Consider the following 19,885-nt stretch of genomic DNA (forward strand, 5'->3'; position numbering starts at 1 on the left):
TTTCCATGAAATGATTGGACCATTACATAACTCTTTTTTCACTCAGAAGCTATATCTTATGTAATGTTCATTTTACCTGGAGAAAGAAAAAAGAAGGAAAGAAAGAAAGAAGAGAGAGCAAGAAGTTAGGGTCATTCATTTACCGTTAAAGAAAAATTTAAAAATTCAAAATTTTTATAATATTTAAATAAGAAAAATATAATGGGCGAATTGACATTTTAGTCAACATTATGAAAGTTTAGGGTACCATTGAACAGAAAATAATGAAGTCGTAAAATTTTTTCTTATTAAGTCAACAATCAATGGCAATTCCGTAATTTTCAGGACAAACTGGCCAGATCCCTCTCCCTCTCTCTCTCCTCCTTAAACCCTTCGAAGCAGCTAGCAAAGCAAAAACGAGCGGCGAGAGCAAAGTCCCCCACCTAAAACCCCCTCATTGCTCCGTCGAGCGCCGCCGCCGCTGCTTCCGCCGCCGATTCCAAATGGCCGCCGTCGCCCTGACGCACCGCCACTCCAAGCGCCTCCTGCCGTTCCCCTCCCGAATCTACTCCTGCTGCGGGGGGCTCGCCGGCGGCGGCTCGGTCGCCGATTCGCTCGCCGCCAATGACCACCGACCCGCCGGCGCCTCGCTCCCGTGGTGGAGATCCATGGCCACTTTCACCCGGACGTGAGTTTCTCGCTCTCTGATTGGCCGGTTCCGTCCGTGCTCTTTCGCATCCTGGCGGATGTCGATTTGCTGTGCCCTTTTTCTGTTCTTTCTTTCTATCCTATCTTCGTCGGGGTTTGCTTGTTCTGGAGCTTGTCCTTCTGGTTTTTCTCATGGCTTTGCGAGAGCAGTGAATTTGTGCTTTGTTTCCTGCTTGTTAGCTTCTGTTTCAATGGAGCTTAAAGCTTTCTCTCCTTGACATACGGCAAGTGACCGACTGTTGTTAAACGGTGGGGATCTTGACCTGGCATGGTTAAAAATGAAGCTTCTTTTGTTTAAGCTTTGCCAGACGGAAAAAAGTGATAGTGCAGGGAAAGGAAAGGATGAATTTTTAAGAACATGGAAGCAATTGGTGGAAGTATTAAACTTTAGTCTTCTTGCCATTGGTTAAAGCTCGGGATGATGTGGGGCGATGGAGTGTTTGGTGAATTCGTTTAGCTGAACGAGTAGTGTAAAGGCGAGAATATCATTTCTACTGCATTGAACAGTGAACTTGAATGTGTACTGGGGTTTTTGAGTAGCAACTTGTGTGTGTGCTGTTATCATCTTTGAGGGAGAAATATGGCTGATCCCACTATGTAGAAATATTAATGGCAGGCATGATATTGGGATTTTAGGACATAAATTTGAATGCAGTGTGCCTATATTGTCTGCATGGTGTTTGTTCTTCTTTAGCTGATTCACTTGGCATAAATTGACTTCCCTACTGCGCTTTTTCATTATTTTTCTGACCTGCTTTTAAATTCCTCAGAAATGTAACTCTTGCCCTGCTTAAAAGTAAAGTTGTTTCCATTACGATATTGTCTGTTTTCCTTTTCACTGTCTTAGCTATTGATATAAAAAAATGTTCTTTAAAAAATATGCTATAGGCAATTTCCAGTGGTGAGAGGAGAAAGATTAGTTATGATATTTTTTCCAGTAAATCTTGAATTTACTTCTATAATTTTCTTTTCCTGCAGAAAACCTCATGTAAATGTCGGTACAATTGGCCATGTCGATCATGGAAAAACTACGCTTACTGCTGCAATTACGAGGGTGGGTTTTGGGTGGGATGGCTTATGCCATCCTTCGTCACTTTTCTCTTTTGTTTATTTAAAGATTGATTTTGAAAGCCTCGAATCATAAAGACAAGAAGTGGCTTAAGTTTTTCGTTTAATGGTATGTTTAGGTGCTGGCAGAAGAAGGAAAAGCAAAGGCTGTTGCCTTTGATGAAATTGACAAGGCTCCTGAAGAGAAGAAAAGAGGAATTACTATTGCAACTGTAAGATATCAACTGCTTGCTTAATTTATCGGCACGATTTAAGCTCTTTTATGCATCTTAATTCACTTTGTAGTTTGTTTAGTTATAAACTGCATGTTTTCTGTTTAACCTCAATTGGACATGATTTTGCAGGCTCACGTAGAATACGAGACCGTTAAGCGGCACTATGCACATGTAGATTGCCCAGGACATGCTGATTACGTTAAAGTAAGATGTGAATGGACCAATCTTTTCAGTTGGAACAATTTTGGGCAAGTGTGAGAGCTATGAGATGTTAAATTATCAGCAAGGGATATATCTCATAAAAGTGCTATTGTGCTTTAATGGCAGCATAGTTTTAATGTCAATATATTTAAATATTTGATATATTAATTTAGAGATGGGAATTTCGCGTGTGCTATGATTCCTTGCAATAATCAACACACTGTGTTCATCTTGTAGAACATGATAACTGGAGCTGCTCAAATGGATGGTGGTATTCTTGTTGTATCTGCCCCTGATGGTCCGATGCCCCAGACAAAGGAGCATATTCTTTTGGCACGTCAGGTCTGTATATTGCTTGTAAAAGCCGTATACATATCCAGCAGATTTTTAAGCATGCTTGTCATTAAATAATTCTTGAGTAGCAGTGTAAATAATAAGCATTTTTTATTGCATTGAGCAGGTTGGGGTGCCATCCCTTGTGTGTTTCTTAAATAAGGTTGATGCTGTTGATGATCCAGAGCTCTTGGAGCTTGTAGAAATGGAACTTAGGGGTAGGGTGCTTATGGAAGTTCTCTTGTTGGATATCTACTCTTTTTTGTTGTGAGGTTGAGCTAGAAAGGTTTTATATGAACTTCAATGTTTTCCAGAGCTTCTTAGCTTCTACAAGTTCCCTGGGGATGAAATTCCTATCGTTCGCGGTTCGGCATTGTCCGCTTTACAGGGGACAAATGAAGACATAGGCAAGAAAGCTATTTTGAAGTTGATGGAGGCTGTTGATGAGTACATTCCTGATCCTGTGCGTCAACTTGATAAACCTTTCCTCATGCCAATTGAAGACGTTTTCTCAATCCAGGTGAAGTAGAAGTTCACTTGTCAATAACATGATATCATTTTGGTGTTGTCTTACATTTTTATAAGAGACTGCGTTTACAGATATTCTAAACCCAAATCCCCACCATCAACTATGTTTATGCATTTTGAACATTTGAAAGAGGACGCTGCTCCTTTCTTTGGCCCATTTAGCTGACTGTTAGGATCACAGTACTTGCTCTTTTCTAGCATAGATGCTTCTTGTCTTGAATTCCCTTTCCATGCCACCAAAAGGGGTAGTGTCACTGTTTGCTAATATTGCAACTCTGATTGTGTTTCAGGGACGTGGTACTGTTGCAACTGGCCGTGTTGAACAGGGAATTATTAAAGTTGGCGAGGAAGTTGAGGTTTTGGGTTTAATGCAGGTGAATATCAGAATAAATCTTCTCCTTTATCATCTATTCTGGAGATATTTCATGTCAGCATGGCATATCATGGGTGATTTTACTTGGATTGACCTCATCTCATCAATCAGTAAGAGGAAAGTTTGAGCCTGATGCCTAAGCTTTTTGTGTAGGGTGCTCCTCTGAAAACTGTAGTGACTGGTGTTGAGATGTTTAAGAAGATCTTGGATCAGGGACAGGTAAGGCTCTGGTTCTTTGCAGACCTCTCCAGAACCTTATGCAGCGATGTTTCTGATACATCCTGTCAAACTTGTAGGCTGGTGACAATGTTGGCCTCCTCCTTCGTGGTTTGAAGCGGGATGATATACAGCGTGGTCAGGTAAGTAATCAGGCTTAAATTATATAAGGTGGAGTTTTTATTGATAAGTTAAGTGATGTCACATACATTCTTGTTATGCTCTAGTGATGGCTATTTATTGTCGTCGTGTTTGTACATCTTTGGCCTACTGATGGACGATTTAGAGATGATGTCAAGGCCGTATACTTTTTGCTCTGAATAGGATATAAACAATCAGATGTGACATTATCAAGGATTGCTTTGGAGAGAATGTGATTAGTTTCCTCTCTTTGAGTAGGTCATTGCGAAACCTGGTACCGTCAAAACATACAAGAGATTTGAGGCAGAAATATACGTCCTAACAAAAGATGAAGGTGGACGCCACACTGCCTTCTTTTCAAATTACAGGCCTCAGTTTTACATGAGAACTGCAGATATCACAGGAAAAGTTGAACTACCTGAAGACGTTAAGATGGTTATGCCTGGAGACAACGTGACGGCAGTTTTCGAGCTTATTTCAGCAGTTCCACTTGAAGCAGGTATGTGGAACTCATGTTTCAATTTTGCTATTTGTTGTGATTTTCATTGTAGCTGAGAACCTAGAATGTGATTTCTCAATAAGCTTCTTGTTGATCCTTGTATGACAGGACAAAGATTTGCCTTGAGAGAGGGAGGTAGGACGGTTGGTGCAGGTGTAGTGTCAAAAGTGTTGAGCTGAGCTGAGATTCGTCAAATTTTTAATTCGTGAAAGCAAATCCTGAGTTTTGAGACGCGAAGTGCGGCAATTACTTTCATAGCCTGCGGGTTTACTCTTCATGTTTATGCAGAGCACTATTGTTAGCAATTGCTAGGGGTGTGATAAATTGAACTAGGAGGAAGCTCAACTGAAATGTTAGTTTTATTGCAAAGTTAGTGAGTTGCCCATGATTTGGCTCTTCTAATAATTTATAACTGCACTTGTCCTCTGTAAACGTCTTTCTTTGAGCTGTAGCATGGATATGTATCCCTCGAAAGCTACGTTCATTGGTTAGTCCTTCAATTGAATTTGAGCATTTTATGCTGATGCGAGCAAAGTTGCAAGAACAGTCAACAAGTAATATTGCATTTAGTATGTACAAGTGATGATGCATCGAAATGTTTACTCTGTCACTGATTTAGTTAGAATCAAAGTATTTAGCATCTCAAAATTAAGGGTGATCGGTTCCACCAAGAACCGCCCACTAAGGATGAGTATGGTCTGGGTGGGCAGTCCCATCTTGCAAACGAGAACCGCCCACTAAGGATTGGTTGCAAAAAATTAAAATTAGGAACCGCCCGTTGGTTCCATAGATCCACCGGAGATCTGGATTGCTAGTCCGGTTCTTGAGTGGATCCATGGAATCGGTCTCAAATACCTACAAATTGTATTCATCAATCAATATCATGGTGTATCCAATATCTATTTATACTATTAAAACAAGCTGTTGGCTTTCAATTTTGTATAGGACGACAAAGCGCCGCAACATTAATGAACATCTCCAATCGGTCCCCTCCCTCCTCTTTGTTTGTTTATTTTGTTTGGTTGAGAAAACAAGTAAATGATTTATTAGAATTAAAAAAAAAAAAAAGGTAGGGGGTTAACCTATTACACACCCAAGAGACAAAATTAATTAATAATATCTAACAAATGCAAATATACATATATGTACATATATATGAGTGGGTGAGTGATTCCAAGCCTAGAACTAGGAATTAGATTAGTACTCATTGGTTTCACTAAAATGAAATTGAGAATCGGATCGATTACCATGGGAACTGTCGGTATTAGGCTGATCCGATCCAATTCCAAGCAATTTGGGTGGTTCTCAGTTTCTTTGCACACCCTTACTGCCCACTAAGGGCTAGTGCCACCAAATGGGAACTTGGAATTGCCCGTTGATTTCATTGATGCATCTAAGAATCAAATCACTGGTCTAGTTTGGTCTGGTCATCGGGTGAGTCCACGAAACTGTCTACTTTCAATAATCCTTGCTGGGAGAAGCCATCAACCAACATCATGTATGTCTTTTGATTCGGACGAAGCCCTCGAGCATGAATTTGATAAAAAAAAACTCCGTAGTTCTGTTCAAATTACTAGCCTTACACATAAATATTTATCAAGGAAGTATAAGTGAACGTTTGGCGACAATCCGTTTATCACCATTTTTACATGCAAAACAGGCGCTTGATTGAAGTTATCATCCTTGCAAGTTGCAATGGCCATTTATGAGTGTATCACAGGTGACTTCGTCAGAAAGAAGCCCATTCTGCTCATCTCATTCAAAACATCACTGTTCCTTTCATTTTCCCTTCTCTACACAACCCATTAATGATCAAAGTATATGATATCACATTAGGTTCCAAATCTTTCAATGACGGTTGAGTGAAGAAACTAGGAAAGGGGCAAATGACAATTAGGGTTTTGAATTTATAGGAGAGGAAGCGATGATATTAGAGGCGACCGAGAGTGAGAGAAAAAGAGGGAGGCAAGGCCATGACTGCAAGGGATTGCTGGAAGTGAAGCTGCGATTGTGATGCCGCGAATTGTGGCCGGAGGTGAGAGCTTAGATGAAAGGTCATCAAGAGCGAGATGAGGTGAGAGAGTTGAGACTAAGAGTGAGATGTGGGAGTAAGGGCTTTGATTTTGCAAACATAAAAATTCAAATATATAATGTGTGCCCACTCAGTCCAAGTGGTTTAGATGAGTAGTCCTTACCTTGAATTGGACTAGACTCATTCATTCTAATAATTGGAATAAAAAATCACCCTAAACAGACTTATTTGGTTTGGTCCGGAAGATTTATGGTTCTTTTGCACACTCCTAATTCAAATAACTATTATGTACATAATTTAGTTAGAATCAAACTATTTGGTGCAACCAAATGACTGTTAAGACATGATTTTGTTAAGACCAATCTATTCGGGGCTCACTATGACTCAAGAGGATGGCATTGTTGGCTATGGCCTTCTTGCCAGTGAGTTCTCTGACATCGAGCAGAACTAAAACAAGTAAATTTGGCACGTTAAGACTATGAGGAAGAAGAATTGCAGGCACATTCTGCGCATATATTCTGTATTTCTAGTCCAAAAAAGAAAAAAGTTGACTTACTAATGCGTATCTAACTACAGCACAGCAAATGGACACTAGCGAGAACAGAGGAAAAATGTCAAAAAAGTGTTAAACTTTTGTATTTGTGCCAATTTAGTCATAAATATTTTATTGGTGTAAATTTAGTCTTAAATATTTTCACTTTGTGCTAATTTAATCATTTCTAGCTAATTTTGGTAGGATTTTATTGACTAGGCGCCGGCCGGCTAACGTGGACAACTCTTAATATTATTTTAATATATTTTTTGAATTATTTTATTTTATTTTTCCTTTTTCCTTTCTCTTTCTTCTTCCAGTTGGTCACCGGACCTCAGCAACTAGCCAAAGGCAATAGCTGGAGAGCCTCGCCTAGAGGTCGGGTGAGGCTTGACCCTCGCTAGATCCGGCGGGAGCGGGCCTTACCAGCCTAGAGCGAGGCCGTCCTTGTGACCTTTGGCGAGGGCTTGAGCCTTGCCAATGGTTGGCGAGGCTTGTTGGCCGATTGCCGAGGTCCAACAACTTGCTGGAGGAAGGGGGAGGAGAAAGAAAAAAAAGAAAAAGACAAATAAAATAAGATAAAATAAAAAATTCAAAAAATATTAAAATATTATTAAAAGTTGTTTACGTCAATACCAATCATGTCACGTCAGCCGACCGGTCTAGTAAGCAAAATCCTGCCAAAATTAGCCCGAAAAACTAAAATGGCACAAAGTGAAAATATTTAATACTAAATCAACACTAATAAAAAGTTTAAGACTAAATTAGCAACAAATGCAAAATATTTAGGACTTTTTTGACACTTTTCTCACTGAGAATTTGGCAGATCAGATGCGGCTCTCCGTCCCAGCCCTTGAAGCTTCCTCCGAGGCCAACGCTGGAAGCTACTCAGTCCTGCAACTCCTCTCGACTAATCTCCACCAAATCCTTTGGATTAACAATGTGACGAGTGGCGGCATCAAAAGAGTGCAGAGGACCAAGGCCTCAATAGGGCCTACCCATGCAACAGTCGAGGCCTCAAAAGCTTGGCCCTTGTGGCTCCCTTCGAAACCAATAGCAAGCAGTCGCTTTATCTCACGGTTCCTCTTGCCTAATCGCTGCCACTTTCGACTCACGAGCCAAGCCAGCGGGAGCAGCTAGGTGGCAATGAAAACGATGTCCTCGACAATATCGAATGCCTCTACCATTGTAAATTCAGCCAAATGAGTTCGAGAGAGAGAGAGCGTAAGATCGAGAAAGAGCAAAGAATGAGGTAAAGCAGCTCGGTGGCAAGAGAGGCGAGGGAGTATGCGTTGGGAAAATATGATTAACGATTGAGAAGAACAATGGAATCAAATTTTGAGATGCGATATCACTTTTTTTAAGAAATTATTTGCCCACAAGTTGCTAATGATTATCAACAAATTTCCTCCAAGATATACTAGATTCAAAGAAAACAATTGAAACAATAATTATATTTTTGGAAAGAAAACTCAAAAAAGACTTGATTCTCATTCATTTTAAAATTGATGTATTTATCTTAGTCTTAATAAACAGAGACAATGGGAAATATTGCAAAGTGAACAGGTACATATTCAAAGAAAATTAGTATTTTTAATTAAATAATAATTTACTATTTACCTGATTTAGTTAGAATCAAAGTATTTAGCGTATCCAAATTAGGGGTGATTAGTTCCATCGAGAACTGCCCATTAAGGGCTGGTGCCATAAAATGGGAACTCAAAACTGCTCAGTAGTTTTATGGACTCATCTAAGAATCAGATCATTGGTCCGGTCCCCTGTGAATCCATGAAACTGGTCTGCTTTCGATAATTCTTGTTGGGAGAAGCCATCGACCAACTTTTGATTCGGACAAATCCCTCGTGCATGAATTTGATTAAAAAACTTCATAGCTCTGTCCCTCCCTCCCCGCTGCCGATTCCAAATTCCAAATGGCTGCTGTCCCGAGGGGTCTCGTCGCCGGCTGCTCGATCACCAATTCGCTCGCCGCCAATGACCGGCAACCTGGTGCGTCTTTCCCATGGTGGAGATCCATGGCCACTTTCACCTGGACGTGAGTTTCTCGCGCCCTCCGATTGGCCTGTTCCATCCATGCTCTTTCGCATCCTAGAGGATGTCGATTTGCTGTACAATTTTTTTCCTAAATTTAATCGTCATCGGCGTTTGCTTGTTCTGGAGCTTGTCCTGCTGGTTTATTCTTGGCTTTGTGAGAGCGGAGAATTTGTGCTTTGTTTCCAGCGCATTAGCTTTTGTTTCAATGGAGCTTAGAGTTTTCTCTCCTTGACATTCTGCAAGTGACTGACTGTTGTCAAGCAATGGGGATCTTAAACCTTGTTGACACCTAAATTTTACTATTTTATTTAGGACTTAATCACATACAAAATTGAGAATTAATCGTTAAAAAAAAAGAAAAAAAAAGAAGAAGAAAGAAAAGTGAAAAAAAAAAACCACTAAAATGTATTGTGTTTTCATTATTGCACTGTACATTGAATGGTCTTTTCTTAATTTTTTCCAAAAAAATTGTCATAAAAAAGAAAAAGATTAAAAAATTATCAAAAGAAATTAATTACAAAAAAAAGAGAGAGAGAAGAGACAAGAAAAAAGGGAAAGATGAGACCAGGCCGAGGGCAGGTCAGCCTGGCCTCTCTCTCTTTCCCTTTTCTTTCTCTTTGCTTGGGCTGGCCCACTTTTCTTTTATTTTTGCCCAAGATGAGCTCAACCTTCTTTTTCCCTCTCTCTTTGTCCTTAATGCATTCTGCGGAAAGGAGGAGAAATGTACAAGCTAGAGGAGGAGGAGATCGCGAGGGGCAGATGGTGGCAAGATCCGTGGGTCGGGATCAGTCCGGCCGCAAAGCAGCGGGCGTGTGGCGAGAGGCCATGCGCGCCTTGCTACTCACCCTTAAAAGTGAGAGTCTCGCTCATTTGTAGGGGGTTCTCGGCTGTTCTTTGGTTCAAGTGAAGGACAGAGAGTGGGAGAGAGCTCGAGAGAGTAGAGGGCGAGCCAAAGGAAGAGAGTGAGACTGAGAGAGCGTTTTGCCGTCGCCTGAAGTACGCCCGTTGCTCGTCATCCGAACCAGGAGAACACAAAAAACAAAAGGGGGTTGAGAGGGAAGCGGCAGGAGAAGACTCACGGAGAGGAGACGGCCAAGAGCTAGAGAGAGTGAGCTCGAGAGGGTGGCGAGCCGTCACCAGAGGTCCGCTCGTTAGCTACCGTCCGTCCCAACCTTTCCCCCCATACCAGGTAGGTCTCTCTAAGCATGTGTGTTCTGTTTTTGGGAGCTTCAGATCGGAGCCCGCGGCCGACTAGTTCATGCAAGTTTCAATCCCGTTGGTCCTCCATGAAACCTCTGTGTGTTCTAGTACACGTTGTTAGGAGCTAAATCCACGCTAGAGCCTCTAGCAGGTCGGAGATCCCTCATCTCACAGTAGTGCATGCCGACCATTTGTTCAAATGCTTGAGTAAACTTTGAGTCTTTTTAGTGAGGCCAAGATTTGATGATATTGTTGATACTCATGTAAAATACGAAAAAGAAAAAGAAATGTGTTTCTGAATCAATCTAGAATGGCCAAAAAAAAAAAGAAGAAAAAAATAAGTGTTCTTTTTTTTCCCGGAATAAAAGGACAAAAATTTGTGTTCCCTAAAAACACGTTTAAACAAGAAATGTAAGTCTTTTTTATACTTTTTATTTATGTTAAAAATTATTTCAGGGGGAACAGAAATAGAAAAAAATAACATAAAAATTTTGAATAAAAAAAATTTTGTTCTTAGGAACATAAGTGTAAACAAAGGCGCCAAGTTTCTTTTTTTCTCCTAAAGGAAAAGGAAAAAGAAAAGAAGAAAAAAAAGAGAATAAAAAGAGAGAGAGAGAAACAAAGGAACAAAAATTTGTGTTCAGTTTTTTTCAAAGAACAAAAAAAAACACATTTAAACAAACGCACTCTAAGTTACCAAAAATTTTGTTCATAAATAAGACTTAACCATCAAATTAATTAGTAAGCTACCAATTTAAAAGATAAAAAATAAAATGAGCCCTGTTAGAGGACCATTTTAATGAACTTACTATGATGTTACCAACGTTGTATGATTATTAAATAAGTAAACAAGTGGTAAGATTTTTAGGGAAAATTGTCTAGAATGTCATAAATCTATTATATTTTTGTCAATGTCCTAAATCTTTAAATTTTCCCTATTGAGTCATAAATATTTTCATATATATTACTTGAGTTCATTTGGTCAAATTTAACTGGAAATTACTTATTCAGATGCTGATTGTCTTATATGACACCATCAACGCTAACATGAATAATTTTTAATAATATTTTAATTTTCTTTTCTTTTCTTTTCTTTTTTTAACCCTAGGCTGGCAATCGGCCACATATACGGGTGTAAAGAAATGTTAGTTTTATTTACAAATTTTTTAGTTTATTTTTCTATATTGTCCTCATGATTGTGAATTTTTTTATTTTGATTTTTGTATAAATTTATGAGAGTTTATTCAAGGATTGGATATTGTGGTTGATGTATTCCACAATTTATTAAAAGAATATCCTCTTACTTGTGCTTAAGTTATTTTTTGAATAATAGTTTCCTAGTACAAAAAAATATAAAATTCATTAACAAAATAATTAGTTTTCTTTTGTGAGGAGCACGATAATTAGTTAGCTACCTACCAAATCTATCATTTTTCTTTTAAAAAAAAAACAAATAACTATCTTTTTTCAAATTTTTTGGAGAAAGAAAAGGAAAAAAAAAACCCAAAAGAAAAAATATTTTTTTTTTTTTTTTTGGAAAAGAGGTACAAATTTGTTCCAAATGGAGAGAAAAGGAAAAAAAAGAACCAAAAAAGAAAGAAAGAAGACAAGCATTAATTTGAATCAAGAGTGGGTCCCACATTTACCTTTAGTAAAATATCGTTTCAATGAGCATGGCTAGTTTCATCTCTAGTAAAATCGAAACAAAAAAAATAAGAAAAAAAGTAATAAATAATCTTACATCGAGAATGAGACCTATAAGGGAGAATTAACCAATTTAATGTAAAATATGGTGTTAAGAGCCAATAAGAGGGTCAAAATAGCGCAAGCCTTAATTTAAGGTGGGTAATTCCTTACGTGATGGCAACCTAACCATTTCTACCCATGGGGACAAAGAATGAAGGTTTTTTTTTTATTTTTATTTATTTATTTATTATTTTTTTTTTAAATATGGTCAGTATAGTAAAATAAAAACTTTCGGGAATTTAGATAAAACTCCCCTGTACTTTAAGGCGTTTTATTTCTTATTTAATTTGCGTTAATTATTTCTATTTTTTTTATAGATTTTTTATGTAGTTCTATAAAATGTCTCTATTTATCAAAACAATTTTTATTTTTTTTATATTGGTCTTGATATTTATTTATTCTATCATTACTATTTTTATTAATTTAGTTTTCTTTTCCTTTTTTCTACTCTCTCTCTCTCTCCCTTCATTTTTCACGGCAAATAATGGCAAAGAGAGATTTCATTTGCAAATGAAATGAAAACGCTTTTATTGGAAAAAATAACGAATGGTTGATGGCCATAACAAAATGAAAGTTGATAGGGTTATTGTGTGACGATTGAAGTTTCAAAGACAAATGTGTACTAATCTAAGTTTTGTATAATTAACCAAAAAAATTTTAATTGCACATGTTTGAATATAGTTCATGTATCTTATTTGTGTGGGACAATAGATTAAAGGGTTAATACCATAAAAAAACTTGAAGTTGCTACATCTATGATAAATTTACCAAAAATTAATTTTTTGGCTGTCAAAAATTTCAAACTGATACATCGATAATAAATTTATCCCAAACTAATTTTTCGATTATTGAAAACTCCAAATTGGTACATTTGTGACAATCCCTCCATCAATGGGTTGAAAATTATCTCCATCAAATCTACATTTTCTTTAAACAAAGTAAAAAAAAAAAAAAAAAACCAATTCAAAAACATCTTGATAGAACCAGTGGTTCATGGTACAAAACTAGACACTAAACAAGTTAAAGTTGGTTCTTCAATCCTCACTCGATCTCCATGTAAACTGGCTTGAAACCAATCAAGTAAGGCCGGTTCAATTTTGTTCCCAAATTAAACCAGTTCAGATGTTCACCCATAGCTACAAGAGCCAGTACTTGGCTAGTCAAAAAAACAAAAAATTAAAAGTCCATCTTTTTCTTCTTCTTTTTTCGAAATATGCGTTATATCCTCACTTTGTTTGCATAAAAATGCAAGGCATATTAAAATGCATGTTTTGTAGTTATAAGGCGCTAAGTCCCCAAAGAAACACATTGAACTTTTGCCTATAATACAAAAGTAATCCCGACTTTCCGAATGATATGAAAAAAAGCACCCACCCTTATATTTTCTATGGGAGCAACTAAAATGGTAGATGACGAGGCTAATCCGTTGAAGTGAGAATAGAGAGAAAAAGAGTCGCAATAATATCTCGAAACATAATAGAGCAGATTAGTCTCGATCAAGAGAAATAGGAAACAAAGACATTTTGCAGAAACAACGTCATCTGACTTCTGTTGACACATTTGCTACTCTTTTGGCTATTAGAAATGTATCATGTCGGAGAAGTCAGCGCCGTTAGCCCCATCATCATGAATAATAGCCTGTAAGTTTTTTTAGTTCATTTCAAAAAAGAATATTTTTGTGTCATGATAAAAATTTCGATTTTTTTTTTTTTTTAAATTGTCCTATTCTCTAACAAAAGTCAAAATTTTAGGTCTAATCTCAATTTTACTCCAACCTTTTCACTCTAGTCCTAAATCTATTTACATGTCCAAAATATGCCACTACTTTATTCAAAATTATTGACATTAAAATCAGTTAGAAAATCTTCATCAGAATTTGTGTTTTCCTTAGTATTGTCAACTTGTAAGGGATAATAGCAACCCCTTGATATTAATAATATTGAAAAATTTAGTGACGATTTTTGGACAAGCAAGTAGATTTGAGATTGCCATGAAAATTTGGAACGGTTCGAAGCACAATAGGATCAAACCTAAAATTGAAGATTTTTCGTTGAGGGAATTAGCCCCCAAAAAGATTTGGCCAGTTACAAAGCATATCAATGGAACGGGCAACACATTGATTACCAATTAGAAAATCTTAAAAGAGAAAACCATCTTTTTAGCCGAAAAGGCAAAAATAAAGAATTCCAATAAAAATAATATTATATGAAAATATACATTTAATATACAACATATCCTATCGTGTCGAAATTCTCTATTTTTTTTAAAAATGATATGTCAACAAAAAATAATGCTCGATGATATTTTCGGCCATGGCTCGTGACTCGTGAATGACATGCTTGCGACTTGCAGAAACATTGTTCATGGCTGGGCGTTTCGTGTGTCCTTCAAGTTAGAAAGTTGGGTCAGATGTAATGATGCGATAACATGGAAGCGCCCGGAAAGTGCCTGGCTAGGAAGGTGAAATAATAAATAAAACATATGATGTTTATCAATGAACTAACGGATGTGATTTTGGTCCGTTTACAAGTGGCTGGGAAGCTGAAAGGCCACAAAAAATATGTGCATTATCTGTTTACAACACTGCCAGGGGCGTGAGCCAAACATAACTTTGGTCGACAAAGCGTCCAGGGGAGATTTGTACAAGGGACACGATGGCATGGTCACACTGCGGATAAATGTTGAGTGCGTGTTCCATGTATGTGCTTCGGGTCATAAATGGTATCGTTTACACCCGAATTTTTATCGTTTATATAGGCGTTCGTCTATTTTGCAAAAATAAAAAATAAAAAGGCAAAAAAATAAAAATAAACAAGAAAATTAGACATAATCTGATGATGATGATGATGATACAGCGGGTGGGCCTATGTCAACTGCTTTGTGACGATTCGTATTGATTTTGAAGTTGATATACCGTGTCCAGACTAATTATCCAAGGCTTATATTCATAATGCGCACCACCTCTTGGACGATTTATTCACTGGATGAATTGAGAGCGCTTTCATATAATCAATCGTTCGATGGTGTTTTTGATCCCGATCGATTTCTGTTTATTCCACTGATCGCTGAGTTGAGTCTAATGCGGTGTTTCTTTCTTCTTGAATGGATATTACGCTCATGAATCACAATGTCAGTGGTCCATGGTTGGAGTCTCAACTGCACCTCTATTTTCTCGACAACGATTTGCGATTAGTCGCGGCCATGTTAGATCTCCTATACTTTTTCCTCAAGCATATGTGTTTCGTTTTGTTGGAAATTGTTATATGTAATTGTTGATCTAGAAGAAAAGATTGTTTCGATAGAGGATGTGCATTGGATTGTAACCGCGTTGGCGTAGGTCATCGTTGGCAAAAATCCGGCAGTGATCGGCATCAATGAACAACCAACGGCGGGGAACGATTTGTTAGCCATTAGTGCTCTGGCAAGAGCTTGGTAGAAGGGCTGGAGTTTTTCAGTGAAGAGAACATCCTCGTCACAAAGGGGAAGAACACTTCGGGAAGAAGAAGACGTGGAGAAGAAAAGGAAATTAATAATAAAGAATAAAGAAAAATTAGAAAATAGAAAATATAATAAAAAGGAATAAAAAAATAAGAAAAGGAAAAGATAAAAAATTCAGATAATAAAAGTGAATCGGGTCAGATTCGGTTATCAGGTTGGGTTGATTTGAACCCAGCCATTAGGATCCAGGTCAGCTAGTTGGGCCGGATCCAACCGGATAGGAATTTCCTTTTCTTAATAATGAAAAATTAAAATTCATAAAAATAATAATTTTTTACAAAATTCAAAAAATTCATAGAAATTAGAAAATAAGAATATTCATAAAAAAAATCAGAAAATCTAAAAATTCATAAAATTTAGAAAAAAATGAAAATCAATAAAAAAATTCAGAAAATTCAGAAATCTTTGGAAAAGTTATAAAAAAAAAAAAAAATCAGTTCTCGAGTAATTTTCTCCAAGAATTTGTTAAAATCCATTAATAAAAAATTGAAACCTGAAATCGAATAAGCCTTTAGGGCTTTATAATAGAGATTTTCAGATGCCTTTTTTTTTTTTTTTTAGAGAGACAATATTAGGTTATATGTGTGTTTACTTTATTCACACTTGATTGCGCACTTTAATATCTTGAGTATTATAGAGAGGGCAAATTCAAGCCCAAACTTTCCGACCGGATCAATTTATTTCTAAGCTTTTTTGGTATTTGTTACAAAAGTGAATGAACAAAAATTGGTTTTCATCATTCACGAAATGTTTTGGACATAAATTGTTGTAGGTAATGAAAACTTCATTCGTTGATTAATTATTTTAAGCGATACAATAGATCATTTTTGGAGAAAATTATTCATTTTTCGCGAAACAAACAAAGCATATATTAGGTAAATCGGAAAGTTTGAGAGTAAATTGATCGCTATACAATATGATTTAGGGATTTTTGGTTAAGATGAGGACATGAGAGACAAGTCATATTGGTCAACATCTGAGCCATATCAGATACAAATTTAAACCGGGCCTTTTTGTTTACTGCTTGCGCATTCTCGCATGATCGCCTTTGCCAAGTTAGAAGATGTAGGATAATACAAAGTTTGTTGTATTTGGAGGATTTAATTGTTTATTACACAGAAATATATTGGCAGCTCATAATATTGCGGTAAGTCGTGCACATGGAGTTTCACCGCTAATAATAGACATTGTTATCGAGGGATGTCTCTTTCAAACGAAGGCGGTGAGATACTCGGTCAAATAGATGAACCAAAAACTAAGACGAATATTCAATCAAACTGCATGTGGATCGCCTCCTTAAATAGGCCATCGAGTTGCAAAAATAAAGAAATATAACAGTTAAAAAAAATTAAATGAAAGAAATATACCAAGCTTATTTATTGTATTTATTTATTTTTTCTTTTTACTTACGGACCGCCGACCGCTGCCTACTGCCACACGACCGCCGCACGATTGCTGCACGACCGTCGCACGATCGCCGCACGACTGCTGAAAGTGAACTACGTTGAAGGCGCAGTTGTTGGTCATGAACAATGACCAAAACAGAGAGATAAGGTACCGGAAGAGTCATCCCTGGTGATCGGCCCGGCGAAAGAAGATTGAATGAGTGCAAAGCATTTCAAGCAGTTTTGATAGTAAAACAGGGGAAACAGAGTAATCTCCAGCACGGCAGCGTAGGTGTCAAGTGACGATGGTTGTGGAAATGGTAGCTCTTGGCACTCTGATTATGGGACAACGTGAAAATATCTTTTGTTAATTTATTTTTATCAGCGATGCTAACACTCACTTTCATAAATGTCACATCAATATTCTGCTAATAAAATGCACTCCAAATGGGGGATTTCTTAAATTCATTCTTTTCTAGGTTTAAAAGTTACGACATCATTAGCAAATAGAGAATGCACAAAATACTTGTGGGCATGAGAATATTATCTAAATTTCAAAATATAAAACATATGAGAATCTCCTCGGCGTGCACTTTTAAACTCAAAAAGGGTCTCTTCGCACAACAACATTCATCAAACACATCAATCTGACAGTATAAACCAGTAAGTAATACAAGGAATTGCTAGAGCCAATATAACTAAAAAAAGTGAAATCGGGAAGTAGTGGGCATAATTTTCATTGACGTGAACCACCGTACTATCTGAGGAAGAATTCTCCGAGCTATGGCCTTCATATGAAGCTTGTGGCCGTAATGTCCGCCTGTACTCTAATGGGCCTGGCGCATCGTCTCTGAAGAGACGGACGGGATCTTCGAGCTCAGGGAAATAATGCCGCTGGTTTTGATAATAATCCAACATTAGTTCGTCGTCGGATGATTGACTCGATATACTCAGCGGGGACTTCGGAGGGGGTTCTCCATCCTGTCCCTGACTGACAACACCTAGTGCAACAAGGATGACGATCTCCGCTCATTCGACAGGTAGAGAGCATTCCTGGTTCCACTTGCAGTGACTCCACCTCCTAGCGTGCAAGGAGGGCATCCCGATTCACCTCCTGAGGGGAGGGGACTTTGTCCGGACTAAAACTGAACCCTCCTTCTCCATTGCTTTCCTTGCGTAAGAAAGTAAGGCCGCGTTTGGCAGTTATGATAAAATTCAGGATATGATATAATTTATCATATCCTACGTTTGGTATTCACTTAGGACAGAATAAAATCGGATATAAAGAAGATATAAACTGAATAAAATTATCTCATAGGGGAGGTGAGATAAATGTGAATAGAATTTCTAATGTTCATAATAGAAAAATTATTTTTTCAAATAACAAACTTATTAAATTAACAAAATTGAATTATATTTCAATATAAATAACATTTGAATTCTAATTTAAGAAATTAAAAATTAAAAATTATATTTAATTAATCTTATTTTAATTTATATATTCAACTTTAATTCTATCTTATAATAAACATACAATCTATAAATTATATATTTATATTTATTATATATTTTATGTATTTTTGTATTTTAAATATGTTAGTACAGTTTACTATTTGATAAAATTTTATTAAAGAATGATGGGAGGGGATTAAAGAAATAATAAAGAAAATAATATAAAAATAGGAAAAATAAAATAAAAGTTAATTAAGGAATAGTGTTACCAAAGATTTTTACTATCGTTATTTATGAATATTTAGGTTCATTTACAATGATATGTCATTATATATATATATATATGATATGATATGAATATATCTAACTTTAATACTGCGATATACCAAATAATTGATAGGATATAAAAAAATCCCAGGATTTCATATCCTATCCTATCTAGTCCTATCTCAATTAAAAATCCGAACGACCAAACGTAGCTTAAAAGGAAGCAAGAAGCGGACGAAACTTAGGGAGAGAAATCTTTTGTATTTCTTCACTTGTAATCAATGTACATCATTTAGCAATTATATTACAAGATGTACATGTAGAAAAGGTAATGAAATATTCTACAAATCAATTTAATATTTCTATCTAATCCCTAATTGATTCTATAATCAAATCAAATCAAAATCCAATTCCCGATATATCTTTCGGATCTTCCAGATCTTTAGGCATATCTTCCAACACTCCCCCTCAAGCTGGTGGCTTGTAGATATCCAAGATGCCTAGCTTGCTTAGTAGATATGCGTGTTGTCTTTGACATAGAGGTTTGGTGAAGATATCTGCAGGTTGTTCAGCGGTTCCAATCTCTCTTGTCTCGATTATCCCTTCTTGAATTTTCTCCCGAGTGAAGTGACAATCCACTTCTATATGCTTGGTTCTTTCATGCATTATGGGATTTGCTGCAAGCTTGAGGGTTGACTCGTTGTCACAAAATAGCTTTGTTGGCCCTTTCAGTTGTACTCTGAGATCCCCAAGCAAACCTCGTATCCACACAATCTCACATGTGTTTTTGCCATGGCCCGATATTTTGCTTCGGCTGAAGATAAAAAAACCGTTGCTTGCTTCTTGGTTTTCCATGAAAGAAGAGAATCTCCCAGTTTAATGCAAAACCCAGTGATGGATCTTCGACTCAAAGGGCAAGTTGCATAATCTGCATCGCAATATGCCGTAATATCCATGTTGCATCTTCTAGATAGAAGTATTCCAAGTCCTAGACACTTCTTCAAATACTTCACAACTTTCAGAGCGGCATTCATGTGAGATTCCTTTGGGTTGTGCATAAACTAACTGAGATTTTGCACTGCGTATGATATATCGGTCTGGTCATAGTTAGGTATATAAGTTTTCCAATGAGCTTTTGATAACTCGTTGGATCTTTTAGTACATGATTATCATTCCGAGATATTCCCCCAATATGATCCGTTGTAGTCAATCTAGTATTCTACTCAATTGGAATAACTGTTAGCTTGCATCCTAATAAACTGGCTTATGATATGCTCCAATACAAATTTCCACTGACTGAGGCAAATTCCTTGGTGAGATTGAGCAATCTCAATCACAAGAAAATATTTTAGCGCTCCCAGATCCTTTTTATGAAATGTTGTATGCAAATATTTCTTAAGACTCTTTATTGTAGCTTCATCATTTCCCATGATAAAGACTCTTTATTGTAGCTTCATCAT

The 19,885-nt window shown here is 37.0% G+C and overlaps 1 protein-coding gene across 1 annotated transcript; it reads left to right on the top strand.

Moving 5' to 3' along the window:
- Window positions 1–369: 369 nt before the first annotated feature.
- Window positions 370–4,787, top strand: LOC104457027 (elongation factor Tu, mitochondrial). Its single transcript, XM_010071950.3, has 12 exons — window positions 370–667; window positions 1,666–1,741; window positions 1,875–1,967; window positions 2,100–2,174; window positions 2,409–2,513; window positions 2,632–2,722; window positions 2,819–3,024; window positions 3,323–3,406; window positions 3,559–3,624; window positions 3,702–3,764; window positions 4,021–4,261; window positions 4,370–4,787. Exons 1-12 carry the CDS (start codon window positions 483–485, stop codon window positions 4,438–4,440), a joined length of 1,356 nt encoding a protein of 451 aa, XP_010070252.2. The 5' UTR covers window positions 370–482; the 3' UTR covers window positions 4,441–4,787.
- The last annotated feature ends 15,098 nt before the right edge of the window (window positions 4,788–19,885 follow it).

Source organism: Eucalyptus grandis, chromosome 8 (genome assembly GCF_016545825.1).
Source record: "Eucalyptus grandis isolate ANBG69807.140 chromosome 8, ASM1654582v1, whole genome shotgun sequence".
NCBI classification, from domain to species: Eukaryota; Viridiplantae; Streptophyta; class Magnoliopsida; order Myrtales; family Myrtaceae; genus Eucalyptus; species Eucalyptus grandis.